This window comes from Gobio gobio (genome assembly GCF_949357685.1).
Source record: "Gobio gobio genome assembly, chromosome: 6".
Classification (NCBI taxonomy): domain Eukaryota; kingdom Metazoa; phylum Chordata; class Actinopteri; order Cypriniformes; family Gobionidae; genus Gobio; species Gobio gobio.
This window is the reverse complement of record NC_137102.1, coordinates 58,052,768-58,073,978: the sequence shown is the minus strand read 5'-3', so window position 1 is coordinate 58,073,978 and position 21,211 is coordinate 58,052,768. Positions and strand designations below refer to the sequence as shown.

At 38.0% G+C, this 21,211-nt stretch overlaps 1 protein-coding gene across 1 annotated transcript in view; it reads right to left on the bottom strand.

Annotated features, from left to right (window-relative positions):
* LOC307128099 (uncharacterized protein) overlaps positions 1-21,211 on the bottom strand; it is a 74,267-nt gene that overhangs the window by 21,590 nt on the left and 31,466 nt on the right. The window contains exon 3 of the mRNA XM_079819697.1: positions 13,505-13,796. Coding sequence (XP_079675823.1) covers positions 13,505-13,769 — 265 coding nt within the window. The 5' untranslated portion in view covers positions 13,770-13,796. The remainder of the gene's footprint in view (positions 1-13,504; positions 13,797-21,211) is intronic.

Below are 21,211 nucleotides of genomic sequence, written 5' to 3'. Positions count from 1 at the left end.
TTTAAGCCACGATACCATATTATTGTGATTTTGTTTTGTTTTTTTAAATTGCGATATTTTTCAAATGTCTCCAAACTGCAAACTTTGTCCACACATATTTTTATCTAATAAGGTTCTTAAGGCCTTTATTGCCTTGTGACTAAACAAAGGGCGCCAATGTGAGTGTGCACACTAACGCGCAAAACGGCAGGCGTAAAAGCGTCATTTTTTAAAAAACGCCTTGGGTTCGTTTTTTTGTTTTGACGTGATGCGTTAAAAACTGAGATGAGATCGGCGCTTTAGTTCACGTGCCTGGAGCTGCTGAAGTTACAGTAAAACACCACTTGGTGGCGCCCAAGTACAAAATGTTCTTGCCGAGCACACATTTATACGACGAAGAGTAAGTAGACAACGAAGAAGATGAGCTGCTAATGCTGCTTTGCCAATTAGCAAAAAGTGAGTTGAATGGTTTTGGCAAGCACGTAAATACTGTCTCTCTTCTTCTTCTGTGAGACAAGCGAGTGTCAGAAGTGTAAAGTGCCGCAGCTCCACCTAGTGTACCGGGAGCGCCATCTACTGAATTTACATGTTCACTCGGCGCATCGCCAGTGAAAATCACTTGGGTGTGAACACAAAGACGCGGCCAAAAATGTCTCGAAAAACGCTGCCGATAAACACACGCACGATAATCGTCCCTGTGTGCACAGGCCTTTAGATTGTTCTTTTTACATCTTCAAATCCACATTCCTTCCTTGTCAAATGTTTTCCGACATATTTTTTTTTAATATAAATTACTTCTTTTTACATCTTCAAATCCACATTCCTTCCTTGTCAAATGTTTTCCGACATATTTTTTTTTAATATAAATTACTTCAATTCAATGTATTTGTTTTTTCAATACTTATAGTTTTAAGCAGTTTTATAAAGAACCCTAACACAGAACAAGTAAAAGTTGACACTATTCAGTTATGAAATGTAATTATATGTTGAATCACATTTATAGGAAAATACATACATTTGCCATTAACAGCATATAACTTCATTTAACTTGGACGCTAGATGCCGCTATGGAGTTTACATTTTTACATTTATATTTGTTATTTTCATTATTTTCGAGTTAAAACCAGTATCACCGACCCAGTATTCAATTCAATTCAATTCCATTCAAATTTATTTGTATAGCGCTTTTCACAATACACATTGTTTCAAAGCAGCTTTACAGAAAGTGCATTTCATAGATGTACAGTAAAAATACAGTATAGTATAAGAGTAGGGGAGCGCGGGGTTAGTTGTAACACACATGGTTTAAAACTTTCCACACATGCCAGGATGACAAAACTTAGTGTATTTACTAGTTGCCATATCAACATTATTTAGAGAAAAAAAAGTGCCAAAATAAAAAAATCTTTGGAAGATATCACTGAACATTTCTTTAACCAAAGCAAAAGTAAATTTCTTACTTAAGTTTATTTTTCATCTCTGTTTTTTGTGTTTATTATTTAATCTTATGTCTGTTATGTAACAGTTGAGATGGTTCTTTAATGCTGATCTAACAGCAGAAGACACGAGCCGGGTTTAAATCCCAGTTGTGCAGGCGGGGCATGTTGTCACACTGCGTTACAATCAGCCCCTATTAGAACTATGCTATTATATTATATACTTTTATGAATTCTATTTGGAAACCATGATAAAAAGGTGAATAATGACTGAGTCGATTTTTCAGAAATGATTAATTAGTATTAGTTTTTGAACTATGCTGTATAGCTGTGTTTTGAGGTGTGTTTGTTGTCAAAGTAAAAAATTAGTTTATTTTTAATGATTAAAAAACGGCATTATTTTATTAAAAAAAGTTAATAATTGTATTTTACTGACAAAATATTTTAGTTTGTCTTGATTATATCAGATAACAATTTAAGCTGTCATTTGCTCAAGTTACAATGTACCCCAGCTATGGGGCATGTTGTCACATTTCAATTCCATTCTAAATCAAGAAAAAAGTATACACTGTATTAATGAAACAAAACCACATAATTGTACTAGACGTGTGAAATTAATGTGGGAAAACATAAATACTCTGAACCCCAAGTGGATTTACACAAACTGAGACAGTCAAAAAGCGTTCGGTTGTGCCCCGCTCTCCCCTGTAACCAGTATCACACAGCTTTAGACATGTTTTACTGCGGCTGCTGTTTTTCCTGTCAGTTGTTGTATAATGAACGAGTGCGCTGACAGTGTAGATATGGCATAATGTAGGCCGCTGCTTTGATTGTAATTTGCAAGAGAAAGTTCTGAAGTGCGCAGCTGGCTTGCACTTGTGTGTCAAATCAACACGTGTAACTATAACACATAAACAAGGACAGAGCGCTCCACGTTCAGAAATATGCAAGAATGCACTTTCTGTACACACTGCGCACGTGTGTGTGAGCGAGAGTGATGCGCTGTTTGTGATATTACAGTCTGTTGTTATTATTTCCCGCGTTATAAGCACGGAGCTTACGGTAAAATATGAGCTGAAATTCATTCCCTGAAAATATTGATACTTATAGAGTTGCCGTCCTTGTAACGATACAATACCCCCCCACCTCAAAAAAAAAAATATTGCGATACTATGCTGTATCAATTTGTTTTTTTCCACCCCTAAAAAGCATGCATTCCCATATGCACAATATTGGAAACCCAGAAAAACGGCACATGCAGAGTAAGGGTGGGACGGGATGAAAGTTTTATATCTCGATTATCGTGACCAAAATTATCACAATTATCAATATTACCACGGTTTTGTTCAAATGAGATGAAAGTGTTCAAAAGTAGCGTGACACTGTATGAGACGGGTTCCCATTTCACTGTTTTCACACAACTGAGATCGCATCCCAGCAGGCACACAATGTCATAAGACGTTGATATTTGGTTGCATTTCGGTTGTGACATCAGGTGACCAAAATTCAATGTCAGCTCAACATCTAATGCCAATGTTAACGTGACGTCAAAACCGACGTCAGCTGACGTTGATATTTAGTTGTTTTTAAGTTGTGTTGTAAAGTGACCAAAATCCAACGTTGAGCCAACGTCTCAAGCCAATGTCGCAATGACATCAGATACTGACATTAAGTTGTGAGGTATGGTGACCAAAACCCAACATCTGTTTGACGTCATAATGGTAACGTCCACACAACATCAAATTCTAGCATCATTAGACGTTGATCTTTTGTTGGTTTTAGGTTGTGGTATTAACTAACCAAAAAACAACGTCAAGCCAACGCCTCAAGCCAACGTCATATTGACATCAAATACTGACATTAAGTTGTGAGGTATGGTGACCAAAAAAAAACGTCCACACAACATCAAATTCTAACATCATTAGACGTTGATCTTTTGTTGGTTTTAGGTTGTGGTATTAACTAACCAAAAAACAACGTCAAGCCAAACTCTCAAGCCAACGTCATATTGACGTCAAATACTGACATTAAGTTGTGAGGTATGGTTACCAAAAAAAACGTCCACACAACGTCAAATTCTAACATCATTAGACGTTGATCTTTTGTTGGTTTTAGGTTGTGGTATTAACTAACCAAAAAACAACGTCAAGCCAACGTCATATTGACGTCAAATACTGACATTAAGTTGTGAGGTATGGTGACCAAAACCCAACGTCTCTTTGACGTCATAATGGTAACGTCCACACAACGTCAAATTCTAACATCATTAGACGTTGATCTTTTGTTGGTTTTAGGTTGTGGTATTAACTAACCAAAAAACAACGTCAAGCCAACGTCATATTGACGTCAAATACTGACATTAAGTTGTGAGGTATGGTGACCAAAAAAAAACGTCCACACAACATCAAATTCTAACATCATTAGACGTTGATCTTTTGTTGGTTTTAGGTTGTGGTATTAACTAACCAAAAAACAACGTCAAGCCAAACTCTCAAGCCAACGTCATATTGACGTCAAATACTTACATTTAAGTTGTGAGGTATGGTTACCAAAAAAAACGTCCACACAACGTCAAATTCTAACATCATTAGACGTTGATCTTTTGTTGGTTTTAGGTTGTGGTATTAACTAACCAAAAAACAACGTCAAGCCAACGTCATATTGACGTCAAATACTGACATTAAGTTGTGAGGTATGGTGACCAAAACCCAACATCTGTTTGACGTCATAATGGTAACGTCCACACAACATCAAATTCTAGCATCATTAGACGTTGGTCTTTTGTTGGTTTTAGGTTGTGGTATTAACTAACCAAAAAACAACGTCAAGCCAACGCCTCAAGCCAACGTCATATTGACATCAAATACTGACATTAAGTTGTGAGGTATGGTGACCAAAAAAAAACATCCACACAACATCAAATTCTAACATCATTAGACGTTGATCTTTTGTTGGTTTTAGGTTGTGGTATTAACTAACCAAAAAACAACGTCAAGCCAAACTCTCAAGCCAACGTCATATTGACGTCAAATACTGACATTAAGTTGTGAGGTAGAGGGCTGCATTGGGATTGAGTCCCGCCGGGTCCCGCGGGACCCAACGTAAATCTCGCGGGAGCGGGCGGTTTGAATTTTGCTGCGGGCGGGAATGGGCGGCTAAAAAAAACACAGCGGGAATCGGCGGGATAGGGAGGTTGCCTAACCACATGATGGAGAAGATGTCAATAGATGATGTAGAAAAGAACCTCAAACGAGGTATTTACAGCACAAAAGCTAAACAAGGAAAGTCTGACATTTGGAGAAGTTTCTCAATTGTTTTGGTAGGCAAAATCATGCGGTATAACGTTATATGTATCCACATATTGCGCAGCTGGCAAATACATAGATACTTGATCATACCTCACCAAAAACGCTCAGCACTCCCTGCAGGTCAAGTTGACTGTTTGGTGTCTTTGACAAACAATACATAGAAGTTTAGTGAGTGGAAATGGATTGTTTCTAAATGTCCGTTTGCTATTTTGTGTTCACATTACGTTCTTTTGAAGCATGTTTTCTCAGGTTTCCTTTCAGTCGAATTGGGATCTGTTTTTTGTTTCTCAATCTGTTTTTCTGTTTTCTGTTTTGCAAAGCAGTCTATTTTTATGTGCAAAGTTTTTGATAAAAACGAAATTATATTTGAATGTATTTGTCTTTTTTTTTTTTCACATGCAGGCCAGGGAAACGAAACAAACAACCCCATGAATCTCTTTAATAATATCAATACAAATACGTGTTTTTTTTTTTCCTGCGGGACGGGAGAAGACACAAAATCAATGCATCTCTATTATTGTGCGGGAATAAATTCTCAGAGTTTTGCGGGTGCGGGCGGGAGTGGTCATACATATTGCGGGAGCGGGCGGGAGTGTAACACATACGTTGCGGGAGCGGGCGGTAATGGTCAGAAATTCGGCGGGTGCGGGCGGGAGCGGGATGAGGAAAACAGTCCCGCGCAGGGCTCTATTGTGAGGTATGGTTACCAAAAAAAACGTCCACACAACGTCAAATTCTAACATCATTAGACGTTGATCTTTTGTTGGTTTTAGGTTGTGGTATTAACTAACCAAAAAACAACGTCAAGCCAACGTCATATTGACGTCAAATACTGACATTAAGTTGTGAGGTATGGTGACCAAAACCCAACGTCTCTTTGACGTCATAATGGTAACGTCCACACAACGTCAAATTCTAACATCATTAGACGTTGATCTTTTGTTGGTTTTAGGTTGTGGTATTAACTAACCAAAAAACAACGTCAAGCCAACGTCATATTGACGTCAAATACTGACATTAAGTTGTGAGGTATGGTGACCAAAAAAAAACGTCCACACAACATCAAATTCTAACATCATTAGACGTTGATCTTTTGTTGGTTTTAGGTTGTGGTATTAACTAACCAAAAAACAACGTCAAGCCAAACTCTCAAGCCAACGTCATATTGACGTCAAATACTTACATTTAAGTTGTGAGGTATGGTTACCAAAAAAAACGTCCACACAACGTCAAATTCTAACATCATTAGACGTTGATCTTTTGTTGGTTTTAGGTTGTGGTATTAACTAACCAAAAAACAACGTCAAGCCAACGTCATATTGACGTCAAATACTGACATTAAGTTGTGAGGTATGGTGACCAAAACCCAACGTCTCTTTGACGTCATAATGGTAACGTCCACACAACGTCAAATTCTAACATCATTAGACGTTGATCTTTTGTTGGTTTTAGGTTGTGGTATTAACTAACCAAAAAACAACGTCAAGCCAACGTCATATTGACGTCAAATACTGACATTAAGTTGTGAGGTATGGTGACCAAAAAAAAACGTCCACACAACATCAAATTCTAACATCATTAGACGTTGATCTTTTGTTGGTTTTAGGTTGTGGTATTAACTAACCAAAAAACAACGTCAAGCCAAACTCTCAAGCCAACGTCATATTGACGTCAAATACTTACATTTAAGTTGTGAGGTATGGTTACCAAAAAAAACGTCCACACAACGTCAAATTCTAACATCATTAGACGTTGATCTTTTGTTGGTTTTAGGTTGTGGTATTAACTAACCAAAAAACAACGTCAAGCCAACGTCATATTGACGTCAAATACTGACATTAAGTTGTGAGGTATGGTGACCAAAACCCAACGTCTCTTTGACGTCATAATGGTAATGTCCACACAACGTCAAATTCTAACATCATTAGATGTTGATCTTTTGTTGGTTTTAGGTTGTGGTATTAACTAACTAAAATCCAACGTTGAGCCAACGTCATATTGACCTTAATCTCCAACGTTGGACAGACGTTGCATTTTGGTTGAAAATGAAAATCGGGTTGACGTCAGAACCCAACGTCGTGTGGATGTCAACCTCCAACGTTGGGTTCTGACGTCAACCCGATTTTCATTTTCAACCAAAATGCAACGTCTGTCCAACGTTGGGGACCAACGTCAATCTGATGTCATGTTGACGTCCAGTGCCTGCTGGGATTACAGCGGAGAACTCAAACAGCGGTTTCTGTGAGGAGCGCCGCGATGAGATTTAATAATGTTCACCACGTCGATCACCGGAGCGAGCGCGTTTAAGTTTTTTTACGGATGTATTTCATATACTCTAGTGCTCTAAGCATGAACCAGCAGCGTGTATGTGCACATATTTCATCACATCTTCCTCAAATGGAATGAGGACTCTGATACAGTCGTACGTCTGATCATGACCGCGATGACACGATTGGATTATTCTGCTACACAGTAGACAATGAAGTAGACGAAAATTCAATGATGAATGGGCATGTTTATTCGTTCTGTGTTAAACTGACGTGTGTCATTTGTTCCGAGACTGCTATTATTGGTTATTGTCTCCCCACAGCATAATTTTGTGCAAACCTGTATTAATTCTAGTGTGGATTTTTTCTAAAATATTCACTCATGACAGTAAAATAGGACATTCTAACACCCCGTCCACACAAAGCCAGAGCTTTCCCTATCCAATCTTTTTTTCCTTGTTTCAAGAAATATCCGCATACACACGAGAGCAATGAAAATGACTTAAAACGATGTAGTTTACATGCCAGACCAGTAAGTGGCACTGTAATTCTGCCACAGAGATACACTAGAAACGAAGAAGAAGAGTTGTGGCTAGAAGGGGTATAGCAATGGTAGGAGGTGAGGCAAAATCTCACAATAAAATAACAATATATAAATGTGCTACTTACCAGATGTGTTTTATTAACACCTACACCCTAAACCTACCCTTACAATAATGCAAATACAGTAATTAAATGACGCAATATTGATGTGCGCATGCTAGGGGTGTAACGGTACACAAAACTGACGGTTCGGTACATACCTCGGTTTTGAAGTCACGGTTCGGAACAGCAGTTTTACAAAATGGCTTTTTATTTTATTTTTATTCAACAGTGGTTTACTGAAAAAATTCTGTCTGTCCTTGAATGAATTAAATTATAACTAAAAGTTACTTAAAGATAATGCTGTAAACTATATAGGGAGCCCTTACTTGCACATTATAATATTAAAGGTTAACAACAGTGCCCAACCTATTAGCCTAAATTCAGTTGCTATTTATTTTTAGATATAATAATCAACACTCATAAACTTCACATAAGGCAGTTTTTGCATTAACTCCAATTTTCTCCAATTTGTTGTTGAAATATAATCATTTATACACAGTGGCTGTCATTTTCATGACAGCAGACATTAAATAAACAAGACATCACTAACAGGTTAAGTAAAATATAATGAATATATAGGCTAATACAGTGCATATTAGTGAAAGAGTTCGTTTCTCTACTCTAGTGAACTCAGCTGTGGACACTGAATGACTTCTGAGGTAAATGCAGAGGTGGACAAAGTACACAACTCCATTACTCAAGTAAAAGTAAAAGTACTACTGGTCAAATATTACTCTGTTACAAGTAAAAGTTGTAAAAAACTATTTTTACTTAAATAAAAGTACAGAAGTACTTGTTTATAAAAGTACTTAAGTATCAAAAGTAAATTTCCTTTTTTATGTCAATGCATTATTTTATTATCGTTGCATTGTTGTATGAATGCACGCTATAGCCATCACGGTGGTTTAAGCCAGTCAGTGATACTCTATCCGACATGCTAGCATACGACTATCTTGAACTCATTTAAATACTTGTATAAAAGTTACAAAGCTGCTGTCACTTTAAGGCAGAATGCACAAATCCTATACACTGATACACATCCGATATTCCCCCAACTGTTTACGTTCACTTAAGACATAATCAACTTTGTTTACGTGAATACTTTCCAAAATGAAAATTTACATTTTGTGTGTATTGGTCTGTTTAAGTGCGAAAAAAACACAAAAGAAAGCTCTATTCAGTGCTCGTGCTCTGGCATCTCAGAGGCACAAAAAACAGACTGAACTGAGCTCTTTCATCATCCATATGTCTATGCTTCTCTTTTTCCAAGACATTTACGTTTTTTTACATTTTATGAGACAGTCATCGAGTTTATGCCAACGAAACTAATCTTTAATCTTTTCAGAAAACTGAAACTTACTTTCTAATATGGCCATAGGTGCACACACTGTGCCGAGGAACCGTCTTCCTCCATTTTGCTATAAACTGATCAGTGTTCAAAAAATTTTGGGAAATTATGACCCTACAAAAGTGATTACTTATAGGCTGTCTGCAAAAAAAAAAAAAAAAAAAAAACAAATTCAACCACTGACTTGCAAAGCTGCTACAGAAACGACTTTTGACTTTGAGGACCTTGATAGAAATGTAGTGGAGTAAAAAGTACGATATTTGTCTTTCAAATGTAGTGAAGTTAAAGTAAAAGTTTCCCTAAAAAATAATACTTCGGTAAAGTACAGATACTCAAAAAGTGTACTTAAGTACAGTACTCAAGTAAATGTACTTAGTTACTGTCCACCTCTGGGTAAATGTGATGCTACATGACATTGTTTACAAGCGGTTTTATTGTCTTTCCGCGGTTGAAACACAGATTGAGCGAATACTCCACATATGATACATTTCAGTAAGTTGTAATGTATCCTCAACATACCTTAAAGGGTAACTTCAGTGATTTAGCATTAAGCTTTGTATCAGTAGAAACCCGGTAGTATATTCAAATTATGGTACTTTCCCCCCTCATATCCCCCTGAGACGAGAGAATTATGCATTTTATTTCTGGAAAAAAATCCTCAGATGACGCAAATATCGTCATTTTGCGTCATCGGAGGATTTTTTGGCCAGAGGCTATAGACTACAGCCACTAGATGGAGCTGTTCCCATTGTTTTCAACCCGCCCATAAGGGAGAGATCTCACACACAGAATGTAAGACACAGACGGCCGCATGGACATTCATAACGGAGCGCGGTGCAGAGTAAAGTGAGTGTTTCAACTTTTCAATGAATTCCTGTGATAGTTTAGCTTCCATATGCGATCTGAAAACGTGCCAGACTGGAGCTTACCTCTGCTCTTCGATGAATGAGATCTGACTCCTGCTGCGTCTGTGCTGTGACTTTCGTTCGGCTCACTCACACTTTATTGAAAAGACACGTTGAGTTTTTAATTGTAGTGTTTATTCTCTAACTGAACGAAATGATTGTATTACTATGAAGCTCAAAACGACGGTGTAGGGAGTGGCCTCGTAGGGCAGCGAAGCAAGTGCATTCTGAGAGTTGTTGTCTTTCATCCACATGAGACAAACATACATTTTCTGTCTTTTCTCAGTCTAGAAGGCACCAAATTCAAAAATATTTTCACATTTCTACTACATAAATGACCCAGTTTAAATACAAAGTTTAATGCTAAATCACTGAAGTAACCCTTTAAGAGATGTTATGTTTATTCTTTAGGAAGAGTCGAGATGATAGCGTTCACTCGCGCGCCGCGTTGACGTTTGAAGTTGAATTGACGCGTATATACAGCGCCTATACAGTCACGTCACATTAAAGAATGTCAAAACGGCATTGAATTTCGTGATAAAATGTACAGAATACTTAATATGTTTGTGTGGGAAATCGGATTGAAGTGTGTTCCGCGCTTAAAACAAGCCGACTGTGAACACACGTGCACCGAACCAAAAGCCCCGTACCGAAACTGTTGATACGAATACGTGTACCGTTACACCCCTAGTGCATGCCCAGTGCCCGTAGTTGTATCCCTTTCTAGTCTTTCCTGTGCGGGATGTGGTGTGATGACATCACCTTTTCACGGATTGGCTATACACACGAAAACGCAAGGGTGTCATTGTCAGATTTATCCACTCTGGGACCCGGTTTAAAAAAATATCAGCTTCATGCTCCTAAAACGTCGGATCGGTGTGGACGAAATGCTGATACGGTACAAAATTGTAACGTTTACAGCTAAACGTGTCTCCGTGTGGACGGGGCCTCAGTCAATCTACTGCAGTATTTCCTCTCTCAATTAGTAGAAAATGTGGTTAACACCCTGTCATGCATGGGGGAAAAAATATCACCATATACTGCGAAACCGGTATAATTTAGAAAAATACCCTGATATACCGGTTACCGGTAATCGTCCCATCACTAATGCAGAGTCTGAGTTTGTGTGGAGCAGAATTTACTGTGAACGGACACGCATGTAAATAAAGCGTTGCGCTTCATCCTGAAACCTGCAGTGCATATTGTCGCTGCCCGATGAAACTCACGTATGTCCAAAACGGTTACTTTTCAGGAAGTGAAAAAAAACACTGTATTTCAAAAGCAGTTGAATGTAGCGTTGTCATACTTGGTACAGCATCTTTACATGTAACCATATTCTTGCCAGTGTAATGATTTAATCCACATTTGACCAAAATTGAGTTTAAATGGACATATGTGCATATTTTACAGTAACGGTGGTCGATACGCGTTCTTCCGATCATTAATTAGAATGGCCAAGTCGCGTTTCATATTGATAGAGGAGTACGCTCAGTTTATTAAATAGCCTACGTCTTTAGTTTATTAAATATGCTTAGTTTATTTAATATTAATTATAAATGTATTAAATGTCTCTTGCAAACTATGAAGGGACAATGAATCAATACACTGACATGGTAATGCTAGACAGATACTTTGTTTGTACAGTCCTACCGTAATTTTGTCACTCCTAGACGTACGTCTGGCGTCAGGGGGGAAACGTTTACCTCGATGAAGGAAAGTCATTGTCTCACCAGGCTATGTTTCACGAGACCGGCGAGATGCTTCCACAGGGCGGGAGATACGCGGCGTGATTGACAGCTTTGACACCAAATGGATATACGTGAAAATCAGATGACATGATTTCACAACTTTTCATTGGCCATTTAGATATGTGAAGCATACTGTATACGGAAATGAACCTGGACATTCAATCCGTCGAAAAATCTCAAAATCGGCAAAATGGACATACGTGGTTTTCATCGGACAGCGACGATATATTTATTTAACTAAATCGCAGCCTTTGTGATTGCACAATAGCACTATGCTCTATTGTGATTTTTCATGCATATGTACAGGGTTTTTCCTACATTAAATGCGGCCGCCAAAAAAATTATTGTCCCGCCAAAGCCTTATTTGATGCGTTATTGTGATTTATGAGTGATGTAGATGACTGCTGTGCTTGTGATAGGGCACATGTTAAGGGAGTGACAGAGGGAACGAGCAGAGAGCCCTCCCCTGCTCGCACTCTCTCTGTCTTCAAAATAAGCACCATCTTAGTTTTCTAATATTTCACATATTACATTAATTAAAGTCAAAAGGTTGGAAGACTGAATCCATGTTGCACGTGGCGCATTCTGACATTTTTTTCTTTGAATTACCGCTGGGTGTGAATTGCGCTCAAAAAACATCGACTCTTCTCTGACCAGCTGACATAAACCATACTTTCAATAAACGGGAAACAAATCCTATCCAGTTATGAAGTGTTTTCTGTGTGTTGATAAATCTTTTGCGATGTTCTCACAGATGAGATTCGCACACAATGCGTCTGCTAATGTCCGATTCACAACCTAATGACTCATTTTGAACTGAATCATTTTAACGACTTGTTAGAACAATTGATCTGTCCAACACTGAACTCACAAACTCTGAACACATCTGAAATGAGAACACAAGTGTGCTCACCCCATTTAGCAAGAGTGGATAGTAAGAATTAGTTTTAATTATCCACAGTCTTTTAGCATATTTATGTTGACAATGTGTAGTAAAATAAATAGCCTAAAATCATTTAGTTTAGAACAAAGTTATTAGCTAGCTGAGAATTTTATGAAATTGTATATGGCAGAAAATGAGGCTATTTGTTCATTTTTATAATACTACTTTTTAATATTGATATGATTATATACCAAAACAATTATCTGTAAAAAATGTGGAACAAAAACAAACATCAAGGTATCAAAATAAGTTTCTTTGAATTTATTTAAAATTTATTGTCAGTATTGCGCTTGCAGATCACGTGGGTAGGGTACTTTTTACTGTGTGTGTGTGTGTGTGTGTGTGTGTGTGTGTGTGTGTGTGTGTGTGTGTGTGTGTGTGTGTGTGTGTGTGTGTGTGTGTGTGTGTGTGTGTGTGTGTGTGTGTGTGTGTGTGTGTGTGTGTGTGTGTGTGTGTGTGTGTGTGTGTGTGTGTGTGTGTGTGTGTGTGTGTGTGTGTGTGTGTGTGTGTGTGTGTGTGTGTGTGTGTGTGTGTGTGTGTGTGTGTGTGTGTGTGTGACCATGTCTGTCAGCCACCACCGAAGACCATTTTTGACCCAGGAAAAACCCTGATGTATCATGAAGCCTTTTAAAATGGTCTAATAATGCGGTTCATGGATTATCGTCTGTGAAATGCATGCGCCACTTCCGGTTTGAAATGCTTGCCCTATTCACCTGGGCCTTAAATATGAAGTGAGCTGACAGACGCTGTGAACCGATGATATACAAGGTGTGTGACTGAGCAGTGTTGGCTGCCGAGGCATGTTGTATAAACACAACGGCGACTGTAGAATGACATATTAAATCCTTCCCGTCATGTCTACATCAACGACACCTAATCCACGCTGTCGCTAAGGAAAACCAAAAAAAAAAAGGGGTTCTCTTACATTCGGAGAGAAAGGAGCCCATCTCCTCCGTGGCTCTGACCACTCGCCGCGCCGCTGGCTTCCTCGCTGAGGTTGATGATGGTGAAGATGAGGATGATGGTTGGGATTCAAGTGCTGTGGCTGGTGGATGTGAGGAAGGGCCTGTAGAAATCTCTAAGGCCTTGGGGTAGGAGAGCCCAACAGGAGACGTGGTTCTCAGGAGCAGGAGGAAAAACGAGGCACCAAACAGGATGAAGGCGAGGGTGACCTCTTTCCATACCCTCATCTTAGAGCAGCGTGGAGCATTGAAACTCTGAAAAACAGATGTTACAACAGGCAACTCTTATTATAGTCTTTATTAATGTTTCGAATTGTTTTAATAGTATTTTCTAAGTGTTAGTTAACTATAATAACCCTGGCTCAGACTGGCTTTTTATCCGCCTTTGAAATATGTGGCTTCACATTTATTGAAAGCTTTCAACGAACTGTAAAAGTGTTCCTGAGCATAGTGGAAAAATGCATGGTATTAAAGAAATCGATCACTCAAAAATGACACCGTTTGTCATCTTGTCATCGAGTGTCAAAGCCTTCGCATGCAACAAAAGTGGATGGTGATATATACGGCTAAAAAAGACTAACATAAAAACACTGGAAGAGTAGTTTGTATGAGTTGTGATTTATACTGTATATTAAGTCTTCTGAACTCAAACTGATATTTAACTGGGATGGCATTATAATACATGTATATGGATTGGTATTGGATATGTAATAATGCATGCTCATATTACTCGTTTTTATATTTAGATTACCTTTGCTGTAATCTATCTGTCTGTCTGTCTGTCTGTCTGTCTGTCTGTCGTCTATCTGTCTGTCTGTCTGTCTGTCTGTCTGTCTGTCTGTCTGTCTGTCTATCGTCTGTCTGTCTGTCTGTCTGTCTGTCTGTCTGTCTGTCTGTCTGTCTGTCTATCGTCTGTCTGTCTGTCTGTCTGTCTGTCTGTCTGTCTGTCTGTCTGTCTGTCTGTCTGTCTGTCTGTCTATCGTCTATCTGTCTGTCTGTCTGTCTGTCTGTCTGTCTGTCTGTCTGTCTATCGTCTATCTGTCTGTCTGTCTGTCTGTCTATCGTCTGTCTGTCTGTCTGTCTGTCTGTCTGTCTGTCTGTCTGTCTATCGTCTGTCTGTCTGTCTGTCTGTCTGTCTGTCTGTCTGTCTATCTATCGTCTGTCTGTCTGTCTGTCTATCTATCTATCTATCGTCTGTCTGTCTACCTGTCTACCTGTCTGTCTATCTATCTATCTGTCTGTCTGTCTATCTATCTATCTATCTATCTATCTATCTATCTATCTATCTATCTATCTATCTATCTATCTATCTATCTATCTATCTATCTATCTATCTATCTATCTATCTATCTATCTATCTATCTATCTATCTATCTGTCTGTGTATCTGTCTGTGTGTCTGTCTGTGTGTCTGTCTGTCTGTCTGTCTGTCTGTCTGTCTGTCTGTCTGTCTGTCTGTCTGTCTGTCTATCGTCTATCTGTCTGTCTATCTGTCTGTCTATCAATCTATCGTCTATCTGTCTGTCTGTCTGTCTGTCTGTCTGTCTGTCTGTCTGTCTGTCTATCGTCTGTCTGTCTGTCTGTCTGTCTGTCTATCGTCTGTCTGTCTGTCTGTCTGTCTGTCTGTCTGTCTGTCTGTCTATCGTCTGTCTGTCTGTCTGTCTGTCTATCGTCTGTCTGTCTGTCTGTCTGTCTGTCTGTCTGTCTGTCTGTCTGTCTATCGTCTGTCTGTCTGTCTATCTATCTATCGTCTGTCTGTCTGTCTGTCTGTCTATCTATCTATCTATCGTCTGTCTACCTGTCTATCTGTCTGTCTATCTGTCTGTCTGTCTATCTATCATCTATCTATCTATCTATCTATCTATCTATCTATCTATCTATCTATCTGTCTGTCTGTCTGTCTGTCTGTCTGTCTGTCTGTCTGTCTGTCTGTCTGTCTGTCTGTCTGTCTGTCTGTCTGTCTGTCTGTCTGTCTGTCTGTCTGTCTGTCTGTCTGTCTGTCTGTCTGTCTGTCTATCTATCGTCTGTCTGTCTATCTATCGTCTATCTATCGTCTATCTATCTATCTATCTATCTATCTATCTATCTATCTATCTATCTATCTATCTATCTATCTATCTATCTATCTATCTATCTATCTATCTATCTATCTATCTATCTATCTATCTATCTATCTATCTATCTATCTATCTATCTATCTATTCCTTCTGGATACGGATAAATATTAACTAATGCTAATTTAAATGTAATCTTTAAAAACAAATAATTTAATAACAGTGTTAAATGTAATCTTTATCAAATCTTAAAATGATAATGCTGTGTTTCCTAAATTTGCTTGTACCTTTTAAAACAATTTGATTTTTGTTTCAGACAGAATTTTAATCTTTATATTTAAGTCATAATTAACTTATAATCTTCCACTTCTCAGTATTGCTGAAATCTACACTCAGACTTTTTTTTTTTAAGATGTACACATTTCAATTCATACCTGTTGTAAAATTACATCAAATTGAATTGAATAAATAATTGAATGATTTCAATTCAATGTAATTTTACTATGAATTGAAATTTGTAAATCTTAAAAAAAGGACATTTTAACATGTATTATTTGATTTGTATTTTGATTTAGTTTTGTTCAAACGGGTTGCATCACTATCAGTCATGTGACACAAAAACAAAGGGCGTTTGGCTGCAAACTTAGGACAATGCATCCAAAGGACTTTTTATTTTCAGAACATGGCAGCATAAATCACACTTCACGTTTACAGTTACAGAGAAAAAAAAAAGTTAGAATGACAGCTTATAATATCAAAACGCTCATTTGTTTTGGGTGAACTCTCGCTGAAGGGATTGAACCTTTTGTATATTGTACACCGCATACTTGGCATAGAGAGTGTTTTTTTAATAACCCTTAATTATACAATCTGAAGAGTTACTGTCTGTCCTGAATGGTTCGAGATCATCTTGTTTGTACGGAATGTGAATATAATGTGGTTCTCTCTTTCAGGTCATGATCTTTTCTGTGCATTGTCTCCTTTTCCCATTTGATTCCTCATCTTTATGAAGGCGTGTCGTTCATAACATCCGCCTGGGTGGAGACCCGACATCATTGTACACAAGCAAGTCCAAACAATTAGCCGTACGTTTCCCGAGGGGGAATCTTTGTTTGTCGAGATGATCCATTCAGTGCGGGCAGATTTAGGATGGTAAACACACCTTCATTAGTTGTTGATATTAGTCAGGTTGAGTTGGAATCTTGTTTTTTTTTTTATGCATTTTATTACACTTTCGACACTTGTCTTGGCCAAAATATGACTTGGCTGATGGATGTTCCAGTGCTGTCAATCTAAAGTGCTTTCTTCAAAGTTTTGCACTCATGTGGGCCTGCTGGTAGAACGCTCTCCGTCAGATCTATCTGTTGGGTTTTGTTTGTTCAGCTATACACAGATCTATGGAGGATATATCTATGCCTGCATGAGTGCACATACTTTTCTTTAACCCTCTCAAAAGGCTGCATTCTTTTCCTGCTGGGAATCTCTGTTGTTTTAGCAGTTGAACATACTGATTGAAAAGTCTTATTTTTTCCCCTTTGCTATTACTAGTTGCCGTTTTCTCCAGAGTAGGAGGAAGCGGGAAAACTCTTCCCCAGATCAGGAAATGGCAGATGGGTAACATTTAAGGACAAATCCAGACAGTATATGCTGGAAGTGTTTTGCCAGATTGACTGTATGGTGGTCTTATTGGGTTAATCTGTTGTCTGTGGTACAGAAATGGTGTACTTGTTTTTTTTTTATTGAGTTCAAAGTAACTGAGTGATTCATGTCTGGTGCACTTTACACTAAAATCAAAAGAAAGAATTACAAAATGATTTATCTATTGTGACTATAAACAAGATTAAGCTTATTTTTAGGACCTTTCTTTGCATTGTGACTTTCTTGATTACCCCCCAACGTTCATAATTTTACAAAGACATACACTCTAAAAAAAACAACCAATTTGAGTTTTTAGCGCAATATAGGACAGAACACATGTTGGGTTGTTTATTTAACCCAGCATAATGGGTTAATACATTTTTACTATAATACTAGCTTATTAATTTTTTTACTTCATACATGAGTTAATGTTTACAGATTAACTTAAATCCTCAAAATTTTAAATACTCCACACAACCACTGGTTTGCATGATTATTACTTTCTTTTTTTTTTTTTACATAAACCCGTATTTTACCGAAGACATGCACCCATTTGACAGAGCTGCGCTCTCCTGAAGAGGTCCAAAAAGCCCGGAGTATATGACTCAACCCCTGTTACGTCTGACCCAGGATCTGAGTAACACAAAAACTACCCAAAGACTGGGTTGTTACGTCTGACCCAGGATCTGAGTAACACAAAAACTACCCAAACACTGGGTTGTACGTCTGACCCAGGATCTGAGTAACACAAAAACTACCCAAACACTGGGTTGTACGTCTGACCCAGGATCAGGGGAACTCAAAAACTACCCAAACACTGGGTTGTTACGTTTGACCCAGGATCTGAGTAACACAAAAACTACCCAAACACTGGGTTGTTACATTTGACCTAGGATCAGGGGAACTCAAAAACTACCCAAACACTGGGTTGATACGTCTGACCCAGGATCTGAGTTACACAAAAACGACCTAACCACAAAAAAAAATATCCCCCCAAAATGCCCCAAAAGCCTCATCCCAGGATTTGGGTAGAAAAAATAACCCAAGATTTGTTAGAGTGTACATTCACATTATTGCGATGCAGAACACAGTGGTATTTTTAATTTGTAAAATACTTATATACTATACACATTTTTAAAAACCGTATAAGATTCTAATAATTAAAAACAATACAATTACAAAATAAATGAAAATGAAAACATTTGGTATAATTTTGTCAAAAATAATGTCATAAGGTAAAAACTCTAGACTACTTCTTGATAGATCAATAAGTTATGACAACATATGTTTTACATTGCTTTAACTCATCAAATTAAGTTAATCAATTTCCAACTTTTTTATAAGTTTCAACTCCTCTTTTTAAGTTAGTTTCATGTTATTTAAGTTAAGAAATGACTTGAACATCCAAGTTGATTGTACTCAATTTAAGGCAGAAACTTTATTTTTAATTGGTTTAAAACAGTGGTTTCATGTTCTTTGTCAAAATGTTGATGAAATGGATAGTGCATCATCATTACCCACATTTTTATTTTTGAAGCACAGGCTTAGTGTCTCTATAGCCTCTATAAAACACACTCTCTAAACGAGTAAACACAAGCTATCATCTGTAATAGGAAAATGAATGCCTTTTTCAGTCTGGAGTTCAGTTTCTTGATCCATTTCTCATGCTGTTGGAAAGCATGTTGTCAGTTTTGTTGTGTTCTGGTGTCTTTATCTCGTTCGATGTGTGTTTTGGAAATGGCATTATCACTCTGGTCACTTGAACAAATGTAGATCTGGCACGTCTGAACACTTAAAAACTGCCAACACATGATGATGAATAGATTATTATTTCTAATGAACGTCATGAAAAAAATGTCTAGCTAGTTTCTCTTCTTTATGATCCTCAAAATAGATCCTCATTTAATTCAAGCAAAGTGTTCTTCTTGATTTTGGGGAGAAATATGACCATCTTGATGGTTTTCATGAGATTTGTGTATTTTGAAATCCAGAGTAATCTATACAGCAAAATGTGTTAGATATACAAAAAGAGCGCTGATGAACCAATAAACTCTCCCTAGATTCATACGGCATGTGTTATCCCCACTAATGGTTATTCGGCTTTCCTTAAGTTTCAGTACAAATAATCAAAGCACAGTTTGAGTTTTCAGAGATGGCCATTTGATGGATTGGCCTGTTGAGGTGAATTGTTACCATCGGTGGTGCTCTGCTAATTAGCTGTATTTACACAGGCCGTTATGAACGCAATGGACAATTAAATCAGAGACATAATTCATGCTGATTATGGAGTCTGACGTTAACTGCAGTGTGCTTGATGAATTATGTTATGATGTGGTTGTTGTATATTATGTTTCCTCATCATCTATTTTAAACAGCTGTGACTGATTGATTGCGAGTAAAACATTAGTGATGTAATAGCCCTTAATTCAGAGGGCTTCAGTAGTTGCACGGCTGTTAAATTATAAGGATATACATTCATGATTGAACCTTCAGTCAAGCAACATGTACACGTGTTCAAATTTAAAATAATAGAAGATATTTGATATTTGAAATCCAACAAAGAAATTTGCTTTACTGTTGTCAACCCCCATTGGCCATGTGGAAGACAATAGAGAGGCCTGTAGGCCACAAGGGGGTCACACCTTTACAGTGGGGGAAGTTTGGTCTGATTGGTCAGTTTAAATTAATACATTTTGTTTCAGTCACATGGTCAAGGAATAGATAAAAGAAGATTGGAACTGTTGCTCTTTCTCTCTTTTTCTCTGGCTCTTGAGGTCATTGGGGCTTCTCTTCTTTGCTCTCTTCTTCTCTCTCTCCCCCACTCTCTCTCTCTCTTTTTTTCTATCCCTCAGGTAACATTTTATTCATGCTGTGTATGATTAATGGTATACATTTATCATCTCATATATCCTTTTTGAAACTATTTTAAGTGTAACCACAACCAGATTTTGTCAGTAAAATCCTTTCTATTACAAATACTAACTAGCTTTGATTTGGTATTGACTTTGAAGTGCTCCCTATTGCAATACAATATAGTCACATTATAGCAACGCTCTCCCACACACAACCCACAGTATGGAACAGTATGGAAAACGCAAAAAAAAAAGAAGTGATTTCTAAATTTACTTTGACTTGTGTTTCATTGCAGACAATATGAACACAAAATATTTCATGTTTTGTCTGGTCAACTTCATGTCATTTGTAAATATGCATCCTTTCCTGTCATTCAGACCTGCAGCACATTTTAAAAAAGTTGGGACCGTAAAGCATTTACCACTTTGTAGTGTAGCCATTCCTTTTCACAACACTTAAAAGACGTTTAGGGACTGAAGACACCAAGTGATGAAGTGTTTCAGGTGTAATTTTGTCCCATTCTTTCTGCAAACAAGTCTTAAGGTGGGCAACAGTACGGGGTCTTCGTTGTCACATTTTGCGCTTCAAAATGCGCCACACATTCTCTATTGGAGACAGGTCGGGACTGCAGGCAGGCCAGTCAAGTACCCGTACCCTCTTCCTCCGCAGCCAGGACTTTGTAATGTGTGCAGAATGTGTTTTTGCATTGTCTTGTTGAAATATGCATGGACGTCCCTGGAAAAGATGTCTTCTTGAAGGCAGCATATTATGCTCCAAAATCTCTATGTACTTTTCAGCATTAATGGTGCCTTCACAGAAGTGCAAGTTACCTTTGCCAAGGGCACTGACACAACCCCATACCATGACAGACCCTGGCTTTTGGACTTGTTGCTGGTAACATTCTGGATGATCCTTTTCTTCTTTGGTCCGGAGCACACGCGTCCATTCCTCCCAAAAAATACCTCAAATACTGATTCATCTGACCACAGTACACGTTTCCACTGTGTGATGGTCCATCCCAGATGCCTCCGAGCCCAGAGAAGTCGACGGCGCTTCTGGACACTGTTAACATAGGGCTTCCTTTTGGCACAGTGCAGTTTTAACTGGCATTTGTGGATGTAACTAT